Source organism: Oncorhynchus tshawytscha, linkage group LG34 (genome assembly GCF_018296145.1).
Source record: "Oncorhynchus tshawytscha isolate Ot180627B linkage group LG34, Otsh_v2.0, whole genome shotgun sequence".
In the NCBI taxonomy this organism is placed as follows: domain Eukaryota; kingdom Metazoa; phylum Chordata; class Actinopteri; order Salmoniformes; family Salmonidae; genus Oncorhynchus; species Oncorhynchus tshawytscha.
The window spans coordinates 3,683,224-3,706,331 of NC_056462.1; the positions used below are offsets into that span (position 1 = coordinate 3,683,224).

Genomic DNA, 23,108 nt, shown 5'->3' on the forward strand with positions numbered 1-23,108 from the left:
GCGGTTGGACCATCAGATAATTGGCATATACATTACTCTTACTGAGTTACTACGTGGGTGAGGATGTTGGAAATGTAACTAAAGCCTGTTGGATGATAACTTTTAACTTTTAACTAGGACAGAGAAAGGTATACCTGAATTTTTTTTGTGACTTAACATAGGTACAGCAAATCCGCTTTGACTTTGAAAAAGCTTTTGATAAAGTACGACTGAAGTTTAAATATACACTACCGTTCAAAAGTTTGGGGTCATTTTGACATTTCCTTGTTTTTGAAAGAAAAGCAAATGTTTTGTCCATTAAAATAATATAAAATTGAGCAGAAATACAGTGTAGACATTGTTAATGTTCTACATGACTATTGTAGCTGGAAATGTAAGATTTTTTATGGAATACCTACATAGGTGTACAAAGGCCCATTATCAGCAACCATCACTCCTGTGTTCCAATGGCATGTTGTGTTAGCTCATCCAAGTTTATCATTTAAAAATGCTAATTGATCATTAGAAAACCCTTTTCAATTATGTTAGCACAGCTGAAAACTGTTGTCCTGATTAAAGAAGCAATAAAACTGGCCTTCTTTAGACTATTTGAGTATCTGGAGCATCAGCATTTGTGGGTTTGATTACAGGCTCAAAATGACCAGAAATAAATAACTTTCTTCTGAAACTCATCAGTCTATTATTTTTCTGAGAAATGAAGGCTTTTCCATCAGAGAAATTTCCAAGAAACTGAAAATCTCGTACAACACTGTGTACTACTCCCTTCCCAGAACAGGGCAAACTGGCTCTAACCAGAATAGAAAGAGGAAAGGGAGGCCCCGGTGCACAACTGAGCAAGAAGACAAGTACACTAGAGTGTCTAGTTTGAGAAACAGATGCCTCACAAGTCCTCAACTGGCAGCTTCATTAAATAGTACCTGCAAAACACCAGTCACAACGTCAACAGTGAAGAGGCGACTTCGGGATGCTGGCCTTCTAGGCAGAGTTGCAAAGAAAAAGCCATATCTCAGACTGGCCAATAAAAAGAAAACGTTAAGATGGGCAAAAGAACACAGATACTGGACAGAGGAAGATTGGAAAAAAGTGTTATGGACAGACAAAGTTTGAAGTGTTCGGATCACACAGAAGAACATTCGTGAGACGCAGAAAAAATTAAGATGCTGAAGGTGTTTCTTGACACCATCTTTCAAGCATGGTGGAGGCAAAGTTAAATCTAGAATTGGCTTCCTATTTCGCAACAAAGCATCCTTCACTCATGCTGCCAAACATACCCTTGTAAAACTGACCATCCTACCAGTCCTCGACTTTGGCGATGTCATTTACAAAATAGCCTCCAATACCCTACTCAACAAATTGGATGCAGTCTATCACAGTGCAATCCGTTTTATCACCAAAGCCCCATATACTACCCACCATTGCGACCTGTACGCTCTCGTTGGCTGGCCCTCGCTTCATACTCGTCGCCAAACCCACTGGCTCCATGTCATCTACAAGACCCTGCTAGGTAAAGTCCCCCTTATCTCAGCTCGCTGGTCACCATAGCATCTCCCACCTGTAGCACACGCTCCAGCAGGTATATCTCTCTAGTCACCCCCAAAACCAATTCTTCCTTTGGCCGCCTCTCCTTCCAGTTCTCTGCTGCCAATGACTGGAACGAACTACAAAAATCTCTGAAACTGGAAACACTTATCTCCCTCACTAGCTTTAAGCACCAACTGTCAGAGCAGCTCACAGATTACTGCACCTGTACATAGCCCACCTATAATTTAGCCCAAACAACTACCTCTTTCCCAACTGTATTTAATTTTTATTTATTTATTTATTTTGCTCCTTTGCACCCCATTATTTTTATTTCTACTTTGCACATTCTTCCATTGCAAAACTACCATTCCAGTGTTTTACTTGCTATATTGTATTTACTTTGCCACCATGGCCTTTTTTGCCTTTACCTCCCTTCTCACCTCATTTGCTCACATTGTATATAGACTTGTTTATACTGTATTATTGACTGTATGTTTGTTTTACTCCATGTGTAACTCTGTGTCGTTGTATCTGTCGAACTGCTTTGCTTTATCTTGGCCAGGTCGCAATTGTAAATGAGAACTTGTTCTCAACTTGCCTACCTGGTTAAATAAAGGTAAAATAAAATAAATAAAAAAATGTGAAGTTCTGGGGGTGCTTTGGTGTTGGTAGAGTGGGAGATTTGTACAGGGTAAAGGGGATCTTGAAGAAGGAAGGCGATCACTCCATTTTGCAACGCCATGCCATACCCTGTGGACGGTGCTTAATTGGAGCCAATTTCCACCTACAACAGGACAATGACCCAAAGCATAGCTCCAAACTATGCAATAACTATTTAGGGAAGATGCAGTCAGCTGGTATTCTGTCTATAATTGAGTGGCCAGCACAGTCACCGGATCTCAACCCTATTGAGCTGTTGTGGGAGCAGCTTGACCTTATGGTATGTAAGAAGTGCCCATCAAGCCAATCCAAATTGTGGGAGGTGCTTCAGGAAGCATGGGGTGAAATCACTTCAGAATCACTCAACAAATTGACAAATAGAATGCCAAATGTCGGCAAGGCTGCAATTGCTGCAAATGGAGGATTCTTTGACGAAAGCAAAGTTTGAAGGACACAATTATTATTTCAATTAAAAATCATTATTTATAACCTTGTCAACATTTTGACTGTATTTCCTATTCATTTTGTGCAACTCATTTCATGCATGTTTTTATGGAAAACAAGGACATTTCTAAGTGACCCCAATCTTTTGAATGGTGGTGTAAATGTCTACAACATTTCCATTTTGGAGAATCTTATAAAATGGGTTAAAATCATGTATAGTAACCCTAGGTGTAAAATCGTAAATAATGGCTATTTCTCATAAAGTTTTAAACTGTCAAGAGGAGTAAAACAAGGTTGTCCACTATCAGCATATCTATTTTTTTATGGCCATCGAAATGTTAGCTATTAAAATCAGATCCAACAATAATATCAAGGGATTTAGAAATACAGGGCTTAAAAACAAAGGTATCATTGTATGCTGATGATTCATGTATTCTTTTAAATACAACATTTGGATTCCTCCACAGCCTCATAGAGGATCTAGTTAATTGTTCTATCTTCTCTGGATTACCAAATTATGAGAAGTGTACTATATTATGTATTGGATCACAAAAAAATACAACTTTTACATTGCCATGTAGTTTACCAATAAAATGGTCTGATGGTGATGTGGATATACCCGGTATACATATCCAGAAATAAATAAATAATCTCACTCCAATACATTTTAATAGAAAGTTAGAAAAAATAAATAAGCTACCATAAGCTATCATGGCTACCATGGCTACCATGGAAAGGTATATAACTTTATATGTGTGTAAAAATCACCCTGATTAACGTTTTAGTCATATCCCAGTTTACCTATTTGCTAATGATCTTGCCTAAAACTAGCAAACTGTTTTTTTTTTATTATGTGAGAAAAAAATATTCAATTTTAGTTGGAATGGCAAGCCAGACAAAATTAAATGGGCCTATTTATATAATGAATATGAATTCGGAGGGCAGAAATGATAAAATATTACAGAATTAAACCTCTCACTAAAGGCTTCAGTCATACAAAAGTTATACTTAAAACCCAAGCTGGTTCTCTAGCAAATTAGTAAGAATGTCTCACCCTATGTTCAAGAAAGGCCTTTTTCCCTTTATTCAGATTACAACTTATTACTTTCCGTTATTTGGAACCAGAAAAGACAGAACAAATACTACAACAAATATTGTGGTTAAAATCCAATATACTAATTGATAAAAAATGTAATAAAAAAAGGTATAATCTTCATAAATTCTATCAGAAATAGGACTGGTGGAGTTTTGTCCGGACGACTGTGTGATCATGCTCTTCGTAGCCGATGTGAGTAAGACCTTTAACCTCTACAGGATCGGCCCCCCCGCGGGACGGTTGAGCTAACGTAGGCTAATGTGATTAGCATGAGGTTGTAGATAACAAGAACATTTCCCAGGACATAGACCTATCTGATATGGGCAGAAAGCTTACATTCTTGTTAATCTAACTGCACTGTCCAATTTACAGTAGCTATTACAGTGAAAGAAGATCATGCTATTGTTTGAGGAGAGTTCACAGTTATGTTGAAAATTTGAAAATGTATTAAACAGGTCAACATTCACAAGGCCGCAGGGCCAGACGCATTAACAGGACGTGTAATCCAGCATGCGCTGACCAACTGGCAAGTGTCTTCACTGACATTTTCAACCTCTCCCTGTCTGAGTCTGTAATACCAACATGTTTCAAGCAGACCACCACAGTCCCTGTGCCAAAGAACACTAAGGTAACCTAGCTAAATGACTACCTACCCGTAGCACTCACATCTGTAGCCATGAAGTGCTTTGAAAGGCTGGTCATGGCCCACATCGACACCATTATCCCAGTAACCCTAGACCCACTCCAATTTGCATACCGCCCCAACAGATCCACAGATGAATCAATCTCTATTGCACTCCACATTGCCCTTTGCCACCTGGACAAAAGGAACACCTATGTGAGAATTCTCTGCATTGACTACATCTCAGCGTTCAGCACCATATCTAAGGACCCTGGGACTAAACATCTCCCTCTGGCACATGGTGTATGAACTGATATGCAAAACGACGCCGGATTCAACTATTTAAACTCAATTTAAATTGTTGTACAATATTCTTACAACCAATAGAATGTCATTTATATGGGGATACAACAGATTTTGCTGCGAAAAGGCAGAATCATTTGATCATTTGTTTTGGTACTGTCCATATGTAGCTTGTTTTTGGTCACAGGTCCAGGAATGGCTGAAGAATTACAACATTTACCTGGAGCTAACTCTGTAGATAGCACTACTGGGCTTTCTGAAAAGTCATAGTCAATCGATCAATAATATAGGAATACTTTTAACAAAATTAAATATTTTCAATTGACATTCTCTAGAGAAATGAGAATAGAAAGGTTCAGAACGTTTGCGAAACATCACAGCACAGTTGAAAAAATATATGGCAAATAGAAATCCAATATGGATGGTGTTAAGAGATAGATGGGAGGGGTTGAATGGAGCTGAAGGGTGGGACTAATAACAACAAGATAAGTAATGTAAAACATACTGTGCTCGTAAAACGTATATAGGTTCAGAACTTTTTTGAAAGAGCACAGTTTGAAAGATATGGCAAACAGAAATCAAACTGGATGGACATCAGAAATAGAATGGGAGAGGTTGAGGGTAGAGGAAGGAAAGGTGTGAAAAACAAACAAAGTAGAACTATTATAAAATAGACTTTATCCATAAAATGTATATAGTATGTATAAGCTGGAAATGCATGTCTTAAGCATTGTTGTTCATTAGGGTTGGAGGGTAATAAAGGAAATATATATTTTTTAAAGATATGTAAATATATGTATGTACTATATATGTATTTATATGTATGAATGTATGTTTAAATGTATTTATTTATATATGTATGTATATATGTATGTGTATGTATGTGTATGTATGTATATTTGCAAAAAAATATATTGGGGATTGGAAGTGATGCAGACAATTATATTGATGGAAGCTACAGTCTATCTGCAATATTAAAGCTGATCAACCCCCTAAAAAAACAACAATGTTGTATTCAAAGTATCTAAGTATCATATGGCCCAGCCAGCTCCATCAGCCAGACCTGTATGTGACTCACCCCTAGTGAGTGGCGCCTGTCAAAGCTTGCACAACACTCACACAACACTGCACAGTCCTTTGTAGCCCTCTCCACTCAAGGTTTCAATTACAAAGCATGGATTCATAGAACAATGACCTTTACTTTGAGTGTCGTCTTCAATGAAGTAATCCTCTCCCCCAACACTACACCACAGTTGATTGACAGGCAGCTCATTTGCATATTAGAAATGGCTGACTTGCAGAGTAGTATCCGGTAACACTTAACTTAAAGCCTGCTGTTATAATGCTTTATAACTTTTTATACGCATGTACTGTATGAGCCATTATAAGTCTTACAATGCATTATAACTGTATCATAACGCATTATATCTGCTGGCTCTAAGTGTTACAGAGATTCTCCTGGAAGTAGGAATATTACCGCTAAGACGTCATCAGCTCCTCACAACCTGCATTTTTCAAAGCATTCAACTTGTCGCTTTAATTGATGTATACAGTGCCTTCAGAAAGTATTCACACCCTTGACTTTTTCTGCATTTTGCTGTGTTACTGCCTTGAATTTAAAATGGATTCAACTGCGATTACTTTTGTCACTGTCCGACACATTTTACCCCATAATGTCCAGGTGGAATTATATTTTCAGAAATGTCTTGAGTCAGTAAGTATACAACCCCTTTGTTGTGGCAAGCTTAAATAAATTCAGTTGTAAACATTTGCTTAACAAGTTAGATAAATTGCATGGACTCACTCTGTGTGCAATAACAGTGTTGAACATGATTTTTTGAATGACTACCTCATCTCTGTACCCCAACACATACAATTATCTGTAAGGTCCATCAGTTGAGCAGTGAATTTCATATACAGATTCAACCACAAAGACCAGGGAGGTTATCCAATGCCTAGCAAAGGAAGGCGCCTATTCGTAGATGGGTAAAAAATAAATAAAAAGCAGACATTGAATACATCCCTTTGAACATAGTGAAGTTATTAAATACACTTTGGATGGTGTATCAATACACCCAGTCACTACAAAGATACAGGCATTCTTCCTAACTCTGTTGGAGGAAGGAAAACCGCTCAGGGATTACAAAATGATTTTAAAACAGTTACATATTAATGGCTATGATAGGAGAAAATGGAGGACAGATCAACAACATTGTAGTTACTCCACAACACTAAATGACAGATTGAAAAGAAGGAAGCCTGTACAGAATAAAAGTATTCCAAAACATGCATCCTTTTTGCAATAAGGCAATAAAGTACATTCAAATTCACATTTCAGCAGGACAATAACCTAAAACACAAGGCCAAATATACACTGGAGTTGCTTACCAAGACGACTTTGAATGTTCCTGAGTGGCCTAGTTACAGTTTTGACTTAGATGGGCTTGAAAATCTATTTCAAAGCTTGAAAATGGCTGTCTAGCAATGATCACTAACCAACTTGACAGAGCTTGAAAAATCTTTGAAATAATTGACAAATGACATAAATGAGTCATTTATGATTCACAAACTATATTTTGAAAGAGGAAGCAACTTACTTTAAGCATATTTTTTTATTTAAGTTCCTCCATCTCCACTAACTGAAGTTAATTGAAAGGATTTTCTTTTAAATGAAGAGTGAAAAATTAACAGCTATACAGAAAGACTCACTGATGCCTAATTACAGATGAGGAACTTCTAGATGCAATTAAAGCCTCCAAGTCCAGGGAAACTCCAGGGCTGGATGGCACACTGTACCAGTTGAGGTAAAATACCAGTCAAAAGTTTGGACATACCTAGAAACCAGATTTTCTACAATCCAGGTGTGCAAAGCTCTGCCAAAGCGGATTCTAATATGTATTGACTCAGGGGTGTGAATACTTATGCAAATGAGATCTTTCTGTATTTCATTTTCAATAAATGCGCTTTCACTTGGTCATTATGGAGTATTGTGTGTAGATGGGCAAAAAATATATAATATTTAATCCATTTTTTAATTCAGATTGAAAGACAAAATGTGCAATAAGTCAAGGAGTATGACTACTTTCTGAAGGCACTGTAGGGCTGGGACTCTGTGATTTCTTTTAAACAGTCACGATTGAACTTTTCAAAACCATATCCTCACAAAAGACTAAAACAAAACATCTTATCGACAGAGAAGCTCCACATAAAAGAGACTCCACCATCTCCTAAAAGCAGCTAAAGTACTATAAAGTAGTTAATTATCTCCCGCTGCTGATGTGGCCATGGCAACAGCAGCGATGTGTCAAGGCAACAAGCCAATTCAACTCAGGCACTTCCTAAGCAGCATATGACTTGTGACTATAATCGGAAGTCATCGCTCACAGTTGTCATTTTGCCAATTAGAATCAATACACAACTACTTTTTCCATGATGCGTTGTGTCTGATAGTTCATTTTAATGCTGTGTTGTTGTTGTTGAACTAGTTAGCAGTGAAGCCTTTGGGAAGAACAGGACCAAAAGGACATGAAGCTCTCCTTCTGGCAGATGTAAATTGGCGTGACTCATTCTTGAAACACGATTCCTAGCTCCACACCAGATGAAAGCCAATCTCAAACTGGGCAGTTGAGGGCAGACTAGGGGAAGGAGGGTATAGCGTTGTTTAGATGATACATACCCCCTGCGGCAAAGTTAATAGTGTGTGCATGCGAATGTGAATAATGCATCTGTGTGTACTGTATACACAACAGACCTGGGTCTGAAATCTTTTCAAATACGTTGAACGTTCTCTTGAATCTGCCTGGAGTGCCAGATGGGCACACTTTAGGGTTTTTTTCATTGGTTCCATTGCACCAGGCAAGCTCAATAACAGCAAGTAATAGATTTGAAAGATTTGGAATAGTCTTCGAACTATTGTATATTTCCCCAAAACGGCAGAAAAGAGGATGTACTGTATACAACACACTGATAATTGTATCTTTGTTTCATCATCAGCCTTCTACATAAAGTACACAACACTAACAACGAGGAAAAACACAGCACGCCTCAAACAATGAACCACCAGTTACTTTCACTCTGTCTACATCACCCACCTAATGATACCGTGGCTTCCTGTGGGGCCCCTTGTAGGGCCCTCTCTAACAACAGTACAGTAGTAGCCTAATGGGCCTCATACATCCAACAACAGTACAGTAGTCTATAATGGTGTCATCAGTCAGATCCCACACAGGGGGTCACAGGGGGTCTTCTGGTTCTTTAAAGGAATATTTATGTTCAGTAATGCCCCAAACATCCTGCTTGGTGGTGGTGGATTCCTCAGAGCAACACTAGCTCACCAATTACCCATTACACACAAGCACATGCAAACACACCAATTACCCATTGCACACACACACACACACACACACACACCCATCTTGTCCAAAGGAACGCGCTTTCATCTCAGAGGCCTGATTACCCACAAATTACCGCCATGCTGGCCAAGAGACGGTGCCTGTTGTGACCCTATGTCAGGTTGTTAAAGCTACTCCAGTGGAAGACGATGGGTGATAATAACCTCTTCTCTCCTCCCTCACTGTGCTACCTCCCTTCCTCTCCACTTGCAAGTGTCCCTCTCTTTCGTTATTTATAGCTTTGCTACTGATATTGTGCCTGTGAAGCCGGAGTAACTCTGACAATTTCTCACGTGTCTGAGGGTGTGTGTGTGTTTTCCTCATGAGGATAGTAAAACAAGTAACATTTGGACAACATTTCACCTGTCCCCACAAGTAAAAAGGCTATTTTAGGCTTAGGGGTTAGATTTAGGGTTATATTTAGGGTTAGGGTCAGGGGTAAAAGTAAGGCGGTATGGTCCGGTACAGCATCCCAGCAAAATAAATAGTGTGGGTATGCTGTACCGGTAAAACACAATTTAACAACAGCGCCGGAGAGGAAGGCTGACGTCTTACGTGTCCCCAACCGATTGTGTTTATTTGTTTGTTTATATGCGATGTTTGTAACTTATTTTTTAACTTATTTTGTACATAATGTTGCTGCTACTTATAACCGAAAAGAACGTCTGGACATCAGGACTGCGATAACTCACCATGGATTTGCAGAATCTTTTTTTGTCCTTGAACGAGTCTGACGAGTAGGAAGCAAATGATATACTGCTTTCTGGGGAACAGGCCCAGATCCCCATGATTTGCGTGAAGAGGAGGCGGAGAAAAAGGGGCCAGAGAGCGGGTGCCTTCTGAGAATTCGTAGGCGATCGAATAAACCCCCACTTCCTTCCATTCTGCTAGCAAATGCACAATCTTTGGAGAATAAAATCGATGACCTACACGGAATATTAAACTACCAACGGGACATTCAAAACTGTAATATGTTATGCTTCACAGAGTCGTGGCTGAACGACGACAATATCAACATACAATGGGCTGATTATATGCGGTACCGGCAAGATAGAACAGTGGCTTCTGATAAGACAAGGGGTGGCGGACTATGTATTTTTGTAAATAACAGCTGGTGCACGATATCTAAGGAAATCTCGAGCTATTGCTTGCCTGAGGTAGAGTATCTCATGATAAGCTGTAGATCACACTATCTACCTAGAGAGTTTTCATCTGTATTTTTCGTAGCTGTTTTACATTCCACCGCAGACTGAGGCTGGCATTTAAGACAGCATTGAATGAGCTGTATTCTGCCATAAGCAAATAGGAAAACGCCCACCCAGAGGCGGCACTCCTAGTAGCCAGGGACTTTAATGCAGGGACATTGAAATCCATTTTACCAAATTTCTATCAACATGTTAAATGTGCAACCAGAGGGAAAAAACACTCTGGACCACCTTTACTCCACACACAGAGATGCATACAAAGCTTTCCCTCACCCTTCATTTGGCAAATCTGACTATAATTCTATCCTCCTGATTCCTGCTGTCGTGTCTTTGGCTATGCCGGATTAAGTGATATGACATGCTATTCTATAAAATAATTTATCCGTAATTAATATTACCTGATTGAGCTAATCATGTAAATGTAATTAACTAGAGAGTCGGGCACCACAAAATAATATTTATAGAGCTGTTATCTTCTGAATAAACTCTTAAAGACCTAGTAATATTTTACATCAATAGCAGTCAATATTAATCGTCATCTTAATTCAGTCTCATCTGAAAGTTGCAAATTCTTGGTTATCTGCACGAACCGTGGCTAACAATTTGAATCAGCAATACAAATTGGGTTTAATCATTTATTTACTAAATACCTGACTAATCACACAGAATTACACATACGCATAATTAAATCATAACTTGATTACAAATAACATCATAAAGGAAAACGTCTCTAGTGGGCGGAACTGATATGACAGCTGGTTACACAAAAGAAAAGGGTCTGGGTTTGAGTGAAAGAGCGGGAAGACTGAGGAATAAAAGGCGAAGCTGTGCTATCGTAAATACAGTTTCTTATGCATTATAAATTACCGCCCATTTGGAAAAGGAAAATGCAATAAATATTTACTCTGAGCTGCGCTTCGGTAGGTTGGTGGTAGATGGAAGGCTGTGTTGCCCAATCGAGTCCTTTGAAGAATGTCTCTGGTTGTCAATTGGATACGTTGCAGTAACGTCGTTGTGTGGTAGACAGGATACTCTGTCTGTTCCTTCCTAAACTGCGTTTGCTGCTGCTGTTGCTAACTCAACGGCTAGGAGGTATCACTTCTGTAGTGAATAAGAGTTCAAAGTTCATACCATTCGCAAACAAAGCTCACGCTGATGTTGGCTTCATTCTGTAGTTATTATCTCAGAACAGGAGGTTATATTGTCGTCAAGGCTTTATATAGGAAGGGAGAGGAGGGCGTGTTTGAACAGTTTTATAGCCCATGTCCCTTCACAGGGCCGGGCCACTGATTGAGCAGAGCCCTATCTTATGAAAACCCAAATCTCACATTTTAGAAGCTAAAATCACATTTCATCCCATCACGAATAATTTCATATTCAAACATTTAAATTGAACAACAATTCCATGTGAATCCGATAACTCTGATGTGTAGACTTTCCACTGTAGAGTTTGTCATCTTATCATTGATGAGAATGTCTCAGATGACAACCGAACTGACATCATATAAACCAAATCAAATCAAATTTTATTTGTCACATACACATGGTTAGCAGATGTTAATGCGAGTGTAGCGAAATGCTTGTGGTCGCTGCATGGAATCCACTCCATTGTCCTGTTTGTAAGGCAGAACACAGGATCCGCGTCGCGAAAAACATATTCTTGGTCGTACTGATGGTGAGTTGACGCTGATCTTATGTTCAGTAGTTCTTCTCGACTGTATGTAATGAAACCTAAGATGACCTGGGGTACTAATGTAAGAAATAACACGTAAAAAAAACAAAAAACTGCATAGTTTCCTAGGAACGCGAAACGAGGCGGCCATCTCTGTCGGCGCCGGAAGTGTAGAGCAATATTCATTAAGTACCACCGCATATGGTCGGATTACCAGAATATAGTTCATTTCCCCCACCTTCTGATGTTCACAGAATCTCTATGTTAACCAAGGGTTTTGCAAATGTAACACCAGTAAGGTAGAGAGAGGAAAAATTGGGGAAGAGGAATTTATGACTGTCATAAACCTACCCCCAGGCCAACGTCATGACACTGCTTACAAGCAAAAATTTAAGCAGGAAGCACCAGTGACAAGATCAATAAACAAAATGGTCAGATGAAGCAGATGCTAAGCTACAGACTGTTTTGATAGCACAGACTGGAATATGTTCCGGGATTCTTCCGATTGCATTGTGGAGTACACCACATCAAGTCATTGGCTTCATCAATAAGTGCATTGATGACGTCGTCCCCACAGTGACCACACATACTGTACATATCCCAACCAGAAGCCATGGATTACAGGCAACATCTGCACCGAGCTAAAGGCTAGAACTGCCACTTTCAAGGAGCAGTACACTAATCCAGATGCCTATAAGAGATTTTGCTATGCCCTCTGACAAACCATCAAAGAGGCAAAGCATCAATACAGGACTAAGATTGAATCCTACTACACTGGCTCTGATGCATGTCGGATGTGGCAGGTCTTGCAAACTATTATGGATTACAAAGGGAAACCCAGCCGCAAGCTGCCCAGTGACACGAGCCGACCAGACAAGCTTCAGTGACAAGATCAATAAACAAAATGGTCAGATGAAGCAGATGCTAAGCTACAGACTGTTTTGATAGCACAGACTGGAATATGTTCCGGGATTCTTCCGATTGCATTGTGGAGTACACCACATCAAGTCATTGGCTTCATCAATAAGTGCATTGATGACGTCGTCCCCACAGTGACCACACATACTGTACATATCCCAACCAGAAGCCATGGATTACAGGCAACATGTGCACTGAGCTAAAGGCTAGAGCTGTCACTTTAAAGGAGCGGGACTCTATCCCGGAAGCTTATAAGAAATCCCGCTATGCCCTCGGACAAAACATCAAACAGGCAAAGCTTCTATACAGGACTAAGATCGAAATGTACTACACCGGCTCTGATGCTCGTTGAATGTGGCAGGGCTTGCAAACATTGCAAACCAGACCACAAAGGAATCACATCCGAGAGCTGTACAGTGACACAAGCCTACCAGACGAGCTAAACTACTTATATGCTCGCTTCGAGGCAAATAACACTGAAACATACATCAAAGCACCAGCTGTTGCGGAAGACTGTGTGATCACGCTCTTCGCAGCCAATATGAGTAAGACCTTTAAAACAGGTCAAAATTCACAAAGCCGCAGGACCAGATGGATTACCAGGATGTGTACTGCGAGCATGTGCTGACCAACTGGCAAGTGTCTCCACAGACATGTTCAGCCTCTCCCTGTCTGAGTCTGTAATACCAACATGTTTTCAAGCAGACTACCATAGTGCATGTGCCCAAGAACACTAAGGTAACCTGCGTAAATGACTACCGACCCGTAGCACTCACATCTGTAGCCATGAAGTGCTTTGAAAGGCTGGTCATGGCTCATATCAACACCATTATCCCAGAAACCCTAGACCCACTCCAATCTGCATACCGCCCCAACAGCTCCACAGATGATGCAATCTCTATTCAACTCCAAACAACGAGACAGCCTATAGGGAGGAGGTCAGAGACATGGCCGTGTGGAGCCATGACAACAGCCTATTCCTCAGCATGATCAAGACAAAGGAGATGATTGTGGACTACAGGAAAAGGAGGACCGAACATGCCCCCATTCTCATCGACGGGGCTGCAGGGGAGCAGGTTGAGAGCTTCAAGTTCCTTGGTGTCCACATCACCAACAAACTAACATGGTCCAAGCACACCAAGACAGTCGTGAAGAGGGCACGACGAAACCTATTCCCCATCAGTAGACTGAAAAGATTTGGCATGGGTCCTCAGATCCTCAAAAGGTTCAACGAGAGCATGCTAACTGGTTGCATCACTGCCTGGTATGGCAACTGCTCGGCTTCCGACCCCAAGGCACTTACAGAGGGACGTGCGAACATCCCACTACATCACTGGGGCCAAGCTTCCTGCCATCCAGGACCTATATACCAGGAGGTGTCAGAGGATGGCCCTAAAAATAGTCAAAGACTCAAGCCACCCTAGTCATAGACTGTTCTCTCTGCTACGGCACGGCAAGTGGTACCGGACCACCAAGTCTAGGTCCAAGAGGCTTCAAAACAGCATCTGCCCCCAAGCCATAAGACTCCTGAACTTCTAATCAAATGGCCACCCAGACTATTTGCATTGACTCCCCCCCTCTCTTTTACACCGCTGCTGCTCTCTGTTGTTATCATCTATGCAAAGTGACTTTAATAACTCTACCTACGTGTACATATTACCTCAACTAACCGGTGCCCCTGCACATTGACTCTGTACTGGTACCCCCCTGTATATAGTCTCGCTATTGTAATTTTACTGCTGCTCTTTAATTACTTAGTTACTTATTTTTCTGATTCTTATCCGTATTTTTTTAAACGGCGTTGTTGGTTAGGGGCTCGTAAGTAAGCATTTCACTGTAAGGTCACAATAATTAAATCAAAATGACAAGAAAATTGTGGGCTATTACGCCAATGTACTTGGAACGTTGTTTGACGAGAACACTGAAATTTCGCCAAAGGCAGGGACGAGTGGCCGACACCAAGGTGTGCGCGGACAGCAGTGGACTTGTAGATTTTTGGCCTAATGACAATCGCCAAATGTCATTAAACTTCTTGGTGTTTTGTGTTGCAGATGTCTCTTTCCATTGACCACTGTTTATGAGGCTGGTAATATGTTGCGAGTGGATGAACGTGCGTGGGTAGCCTAGAAAAGGAGCCATTTGAAGCGATTATTTGACAATCATATGAAACCATGACTGGTGGTGTTTATGCCACAATAACATGCAATACATGTTGACTAGGCCCACAGAGATACTTTTGAATTAATAGGGATTCTATATGAAATTATATGATTTGGTGTATAAAAAAACATGCAAGAGTGTGCACATATAGACAGTCCCATTCCGCGAAAAAATTAATTCAACTTTCACCCCTGGTTAGGGTTAGAACTAGGGTTAGGGGTTAGGTTTAGAGTTTGGATTTAAGGTTAGGGGTTTGGTGTTAAGGTTTAAAGTACATTTTAACCCCCGCAACATCAACATATGTTAAAATGGGGCGTTTCTATGTTTTGTAGTAAAATAAGATAGAGGGAGACAAGTGTTTCCAATGACATCGGTTTGTCTTATGAAATTTTAACCAATTGTGAGTAGGCATTGCCTACTAATTAATTGCCTACTAATTGGTTGATGATGTCGTTGTAAACACTTATCTTACTCTATATTTTTTAGTACAAAACATAGAAAAGAGCCATTTTCACATATGTTGATGTTGGGGTGGTGCTGGAGATGACGAATATGAAATAAAATATTGTGAAATTTCCCGTTAAGGTTAAGCGTTAGAGTTTGGTTCAGGGTTAGGGGTTAGGGAAAATTGGACTTTGAATGGGAATCAATTGTTTGTTCCCCACAAGGATAGTAAAAACAAACGTCTGTGTGTCCATGTGTGCCACGTCAGCTCCAATCTAAACTAAACTGCCCACAGGTCCCTAGGGAGAGGGCTCAAGCCAGGGCAAGGAGAGATGAGGGAAAGGAGGGCCGGTCAACACCGTGGCGGGGATGAGATGAGATTAGGGATGTGGGGGCTGTACAAAGCATTCCTCTCCACTGAAACATCACTACCAAGAGAGTTTTCATTTATATTCTTCGTAGCTGTCCATTTACCCCCACAAACCGATGCTGGCACCAAGACCGCAGTCAACAAGCTGTATAAGGCCAAAAGTAAACAAGAAAATGCAGCTCCAGAAGCGGCATTCCTAGTAACCGGGGACTTTAATGCAGGAAAACGTCAATCTGTTTTACTTCATTTCTACCAGCATGTTACATGTGCAACCAGAGGAAAAAAATCTAGACCACCTTGACTCCACACACAGAGATGAGTACAAAGCTCCCCCACTATTTGGCAAATCTGACCATAATTCTATCCTTCTGATTCATGCTTAGAAGGAAAAACTAAAGCAGGAAGTACCAGTGACTCGCCCAATACGGAAGTGGTCAGATGACACGGATCCAACAGGACTGTTTTGCTAGCACAGACTGGAATATGTTCCGGGATTTATCCAATGGTGGGATTTATCCGGCTTCATCAATAAGTGCATAGATAACGTAATCCCCACAGTGACAATATGCCAAGCAGAAGCCATGGATTACAGGCAACATCTGCACCGAGCTAAAGGCTAGACCTGCCACTTTCAAGGAGCAGTACACTAATCCAGACGCCTATAAGAGATTTTGCTATGCCCTCTGACAAACCATCAAACAGGCAAAGCATCAATACAGGACTAAGATTGAATCCTACTACACTGGCTCTGATGCATGTCGGATGTGGCAGGTCTTGCAAACTATTATGGATTACAAAGGGAAACCCAGCCGCAAGCTGCCCAGTGACACGAGCCGACCAGACAAGCTTCTATGCTAGCTTCGAGGCAAGCAACATTGAAGCATGCATGACAGCACCAGCTGTTCCAGACAACTGTGTGATCACGCTCTCTGTAGCCATTGTTAGTAAGACCTTTAAAGAGGTCATGGGGCGTGTACTCAGAGCATACCCGGACCAACTGGCAAGTGTCTTCACAGACATTTTCAACCTCTCCCTGACCTCGTCTGTAATACCTACATGTTTCAAGCAGACCACCATTTTCCCTGTGCCCATGAACACTAAGTTAATCTACCTAAATGACTACCGACCGGTAGCGCTCATGTCTGTAGTCATGAACTGCTTTGAGAGGCCGCTCATGCATCACATCAGCACCGTCATCCCAGAAAACCTAGACCCACTCCAATTTGCATACCGCCCCAACAAATCCACAGATGATGCAATCTCTATTCAACTCCACACTGCCCTTTCCAACCTGGACAAAAGAAACACCTATGTGAGAATGCTATTCATTGACTACAGCACGTACGGCCCAGTACATCACTGGGCCAAGCTTCCTGTCATCCAGGACCTCTTTACCAGGCGGTGTCAGAGGAAGGCCCCTCAAGTTTGTCAAAGACTCCAGCCACCCAAGTCATAAACTTTTTTCTCTACTACTTCATGGCAAGTGGTACTAGAACGCCAAGTATAGGTCCAAAAGTCTCCTTAACAGCTTCTACTCCCAAGCCATAAGACTGCTGAACAATTAATCTAATGGCTACCTGGACTATTTGCATTGACCCCCTTTTTTCACTCTGCTGCTACTCGCTGTTTATTATATATGCCTAGCCACTGTACATATTACCTCAATTACATTGACTAACCTGTACCCCCACACATTGAATCGTTACTGGTACCCCCTGAAAAACTGTAACCTCGTTATTGTTATTTATTGTGTTACTTTATTTTACTTGAGCTTATTTCGTAATTACTTTCTTAAAACTGCATTGTTTGTTAAGGGCTTGTAAGTAGGCATTTCACTGTACGGTCTAAACCTGTTGTATCCGGGCTCATGTGACAAATACGATTTTATTTGATTATTCTCGACTGTGTTGGTGTGTGTGGAAACATGATAATTCCTTAGCGATGTGGACACTGAGGAACTTGAAGCTCGTGATCCACTCCGCTACAGCCCTGTCGATGTGAATGGGGGCGTCCTCGGCCCGCCGTTTCCTGTGACTTTGAGGAAGACGTTTTTGTCCTGGCACCACACTGCCAGGTCACTGACCTCCTCCATATAGACTGTCTCATCACCGCCGGTGATCATGCCAACCACCATTGTGTCATCAGCAAACTCAATGATGGTGTTGGAGTCGTGCGCGGCCACGCATTTGTGGGTAAATAGGGAGTAAAGGGGGACTCTGTAGGCACTCCTGAGGGGCCCCCATTTTTAGGGTCAGCGTGGTGGATGTGTTGTTGCTCACCTTCACCACCTGGGAGCAGCCCGTCAGGAAGTCTAGGATCAAGTTGCAGAGGGAGGTGTTCATTCCCAGTTTCCTGAGCTTAGCGATGAGCTTGGAGGGCAATACGCTGAGCTATAGTCAATGAACAGCTTTCTCATGTAGGCGTTCCTCTTGTCCAGGTTGGAAAGGGCAGTGAGGAGTGCAATAAAGATGGAGTCATCTTTGGATCTGTTGGGGCTGTATGCAAATTGGAGTAGGTCCATGGTGTCTGGGATGATGGTGTTGATGTGGGCCATGGCCAGGCTTTCAAAGCATTTCATGGCTACAGATGTGAGTGCTACAGGCCTTCAGTAATTTAGACAGGTTCCCTTGGCGTTCTTGGGCACAGGACTATGTTGGTCTGCTTGAAACATGTAGGCATTACAGACTGGGTCAGGAAGAGGTTGAAAATGTCAGTGAAGACACTTGCCAGCTGGTCAGCACATGCTCTGAGTTTACTCCCGGTAATCTGTAGATAGTTTGCAACCCCTGCCACATCTGACAAGCATCAGAACCGGCGTAGTAGGATTCGATCTTAGTTCTGTATTGACATTTTGTCTCTTTGACAACTACAACCTCTGTCATTTTGTCAGAGGTTGTAGTGGGATTCCTTATAAGCATACGGATTAGTGTCCTGGTCCTTGAAAGTGGCAGCTCTAGCCTTTAGCTCAGTGTGGATTTTGCCTGTAAGCCATGGCTTCTGCTTGGGATATGTACGTACGTACGGTCACTATGGGGGACGACGTTGTCGATGCACTTATTAATGAAGTCAGTGATTTATGTGGTAAACTGTTTAATCCCGGAACATATTCCACTCTGTGCTTGCTAAACAGTCTTCCAGCTTAGCATCCACTTCATTGTAAGCAGAAATCAGGAGGATAGAGTTATGGTCAGATTTGCCAAATGGAGGACGATGGAGAGCTTTGTATGCATTTCTGTGTGTGGAATAAAGGTAATCTAGAGCATTTCCCCTCGAGTAGCACAGGTGACATGGTGGGGAAAATTAAGTAAAACAGTTTTTCAGATTCCCTGCATTAAAATCACTGGCCCTATACAGCTGTTTATGGCCCTATACAGCTTGTTGAGTGCAGTCCTAGTGCCAATATCGGTTTGAGGTAGTAAATAGACAGCTACGAAAAATATAGATGAAAACTCAAAAGGTAAATCGTTTGGTCTGCAGCTTATTATGAGGTATTCTAACTCAAGTGAGCAAAACCTAGAGACTTTCTTAACATTAGAGATTGCGCACCAGCTGTTGTTAACAGAGAAACACACACCTCCCACTTAACCTTACCCGAAGAAGCTGCCGTTCGGTCTTGGCGATGCATAGAAAAACCAGCTAGATGTCTCATGTCAGGCCAATTCTTGTCTTACACACAAAAAGTCCAAGTTTATAAATGAAGAGAGATGAAAATGCCTAGCGCACAAGTTATCTTAAACATTATCACAGATCCTAACGCCTTTCTCCCCTGTCCCCTCCCAGGCTCCTTCTTCCCGGCACTGAAGCCATCTGACATGGTCTTTAAGGTCATCTTCTGGCTGGGCTACTTCAACAGCTGCATTAACCCTGTCATCTACCCGTGCTCCAGCAAAGAGTTCCAGCGCGCCTTCACCCGCCTCCTCCGCTGCCAGTGCCACCGCCGCCGCCGGGTCCTGCGGCGCTTCTACAACCAGCGCTGGCGCACGGCCGTCAAGGGACCCCACCACCAGGGCATAGGTGGCAGGGAAATGGATATTATGGGTATCAGCAATGCCAGGGTGACAGACTGCCAACCGGAGTACACCCTCAACCACGAGTCGTGCGGGAGCTCGCACTACTACAAGGGATCTAAAGGACCTTCACTGAGTTTTAAAGGGTGGAGCCTGTTCCCGCCGCTACAAAAGTCATCGTTCCAGCTCAAAGAGAAGATGAACAATCTGTCAAATAAGATTAAGGGAGGACCGGGCGGGAAGGGAGGCGTCGCGGCCCCCGCCCTGGCGAGGACTGAGATAGACACGGTTTCCATGGGGATTTACAACGACGTCGCCGAGCAGAGCTGCTATCAGATCTATGACCTCACAGAGTGCTACGGCCTGAAGGAGACAGACATCTAGATTCTTGAGGGACAGACAAAGGGAGTGGCGAATGTGGATGGCTACTGTCATTAAATTGCTTAACCTTCTTCAATGACATTTGCAGTGTCGCTACAAGTGAAAGCGGTTGGTGGTTTGCCTTTGGGGTATCAACATGGGGAATAACCAATATAATTCCGCCTTAAAACACCTAGATGGGGTTTGCCGTTGCAAGCCAGAAAGAGGTAAAAGGAAAAGGAACGTGCTCTTTTCCACTTGCACCATGGAATGGAATGCGGAAATTCCACAAAATGTAAGATCGGAACATGGGGTTATCATGGGAACATTTGACCAGCAAACAAACAGGCCTGAAAAGAACATTTGTCTGCAGAGAGTTGTTTGGACATCGATCAAAGGGCCGAGTTAATTTTGTCTGGAAATGGCCCACTTTGATCCAAGCACAAATTGCTCCAAAATATGATATCAAACCTTTAATGATTGTGTTGTGTTTGTTTCATTTTATTGGATGGAAATTGAAGTGAAGTGGAATGGAACGTTATTTCTTGGAGCTGCGTTAAAAAGACAAAATGCAGAACAATGAGTGGATATGGAAAAGTCACTTTCTGGACAGGTGGCAAGATGTCAAACTGACTGCTCAATGATAGACTGGGCTCTTCAGCAGCCAGTCACTGTGCCCTTTGAGCATTCTCACTCTCAACTCCAAGCAGCTCAACCCCTACAACCAGCAGCAACATGGAGACACTATGAACCTCCGTTTGACCATAACCTACAGACAAACACCCCTTTTCTAGGGTATCAGACCATCCAGCTCAACACAATGCAGCCGGGCACAGGTGTGTGTTGTCTTAACAGAGCAAACGCATATAACAAAGTGAAAGCCACTGACTTGAATGACGAAACCATTGCACAGGACAATTTCGGGATGATATGGGTAAACATAGGGTAACGTATGGGTAATTATAATTGCATCTGATGATTTTGCTAAGTGAATGAGTGAAGTGAGCTGTGATGAACTGACATGAGCAGACCTCTGTGAAATTGCATTATAAAAGTGATAGGTCACGTTCAGACTGAAAACAATGTTTGGACCAGTTGAATAAGTATCGTGGTGTATTTACCTTAACTGCATTCAGAGCCATAGAGAAGATAGGTCATTTATCTTTTGAATGGACAAGGGTTGACAGAATCAAAGCCTTGAACCCATTGATTACCGTATTTGTCTGTTCTTTGCATTGCCAAAAAAGACGCTTTCGTTTTGTTTGTATCTGCTGATGGTTCAATGACGTCTGTCAATGTCAAGCAAAATAAAATGGAAAAAAATACCACTTAAAAAAAAATGTTATGTCATTTCTGGAGGGTGGCCATGGTCGGTGCAGGCTTTTGTTCTAGCCTAACGATTCAACTGAGGAACTAGCGAAACCTTAACTGACTGTATCAGGTACTTTGTACAGTAGCTAGGTTTGGACAAACTACACAAGCCCAGTAGTGGCGAATCTTGGTGGGGCAAAAAAAACAATGTGGGATGCATGCCAGCCAAGCCACTAACAACACATCACAACACTAAACAATACATGAATTGCGCTATAACAGTGACAAAGGGTGCCCACAAACTGTTATGGCCTACATAAAGCTGTCCCAACACCTTACCACCTCTACACCTGGCTTTCAGCGGCGCCTTGTCTGGCAGCGAAACAGTTCATTTCAGCCTCATTTACTGCCTTTTAAAAAAACATAGCTGATATGGCTGACTTGCTTAAACAAATGTGGTTTCTACTGACAATTGAGATGCAAACTATGGCATAAGGGGATGACAAGCAGATAATGTTTACGATGTGATTACAATACAGCGTTGGTGTCAATAGACCAAATTATTAGGGTGAGGCACATGGGTTACTAACAGCTTACTACACATCATGCACTTCGTATTACTTTCTTAGCTACAGTATATATATATATATATAAATATATATCTCCCTTGCATATTACATAATTTATGCAGCAGCATACAAGACATTTTTGGACTCACCTTGTGAAGGTGGCGCAGCGGTCCTTTGTGGGCAAATTTTGTCATCAAAGTCTGGCATTCTCTGGATTAATGGTGGGAACTCGGGGAAAAAACCCACACAACTACTCCATTGAATAGCAGGCTAACGTTAGTGGTTGCTTTGCAATGCTTGCAGTTAGCCTCTGATTCCTTCCAAACGACCCATTGTTGAATTTGCGATTTCCAACTTGTAGGGTAATCTTTATGAACACCTTTTATCTATAATTTCTCTTCATTATTTCTCTTCATATGACAAGGATTAAAAAAGGATTTGCCAGTAGATTGTGGTCTTGATTCATGATGATGACTGCTCACTAAGACATTAAAAGTAAGATGTTGACATGATCAGTACTATCAGAGCTATTGTACATATAACGTGAGTTGACATTGTATCATTGTATCTGTGGCCAATGACCTTGAGCCTTCTTGGAAGGACACTTGTAATATAACTCTATGGCCGGACCCAAAGGGCTGAAATGTCGGATGTCTACACTTACTAAGGACTTAAACTTGCCGATGACGTACTGTCCCTGTGAGTGACAGAACACTGCGACAATCACGGCGCAAAGCTCCTATTTTCTGCTGACTTGCCCCACCACAGAAAGCACTGAGCTAGGCTGAAGCCCCTGCATTTTGGAGCTGCCTTACTCTAGAAAACAAAAAGGAGACCATGTGTGTATGCAGATCTATTAGCTGAATGATATATTTTTTAAATGATTTGCAAACTGATATGTGACACGTATGAATGCTAAAATAACATGCCTTAACAGGCAAGCCCCCAATTCTTTTGTTAATATATTTAATTTATTTTTGCTAAAAATGTGGGGCTCAAAACATGTGGGGCTCTACCCCACCTGTCCTGAATGACGGGTCGCCACTGCACACCAA

General features: G+C 41.8%; 1 protein-coding gene across 1 annotated transcript in view; it reads left to right on the top strand.

Annotated features, from left to right (window-relative positions):
* The window catches only part of LOC112231715 (alpha-1D adrenergic receptor), a 32,312-nt gene extending 11,418 nt beyond the window's left edge, over positions 1-20,894 (top strand). Inside the window, exon 2 of the mRNA XM_024398441.2 lies at positions 19,587-20,894. Coding sequence (XP_024254209.1) covers positions 19,587-20,197 — 611 coding nt within the window. The 3' untranslated portion in view covers positions 20,198-20,894. The remainder of the gene's footprint in view (positions 1-19,586) is intronic.
* Positions 20,895-23,108: the final 2,214 nt, after the last annotated feature.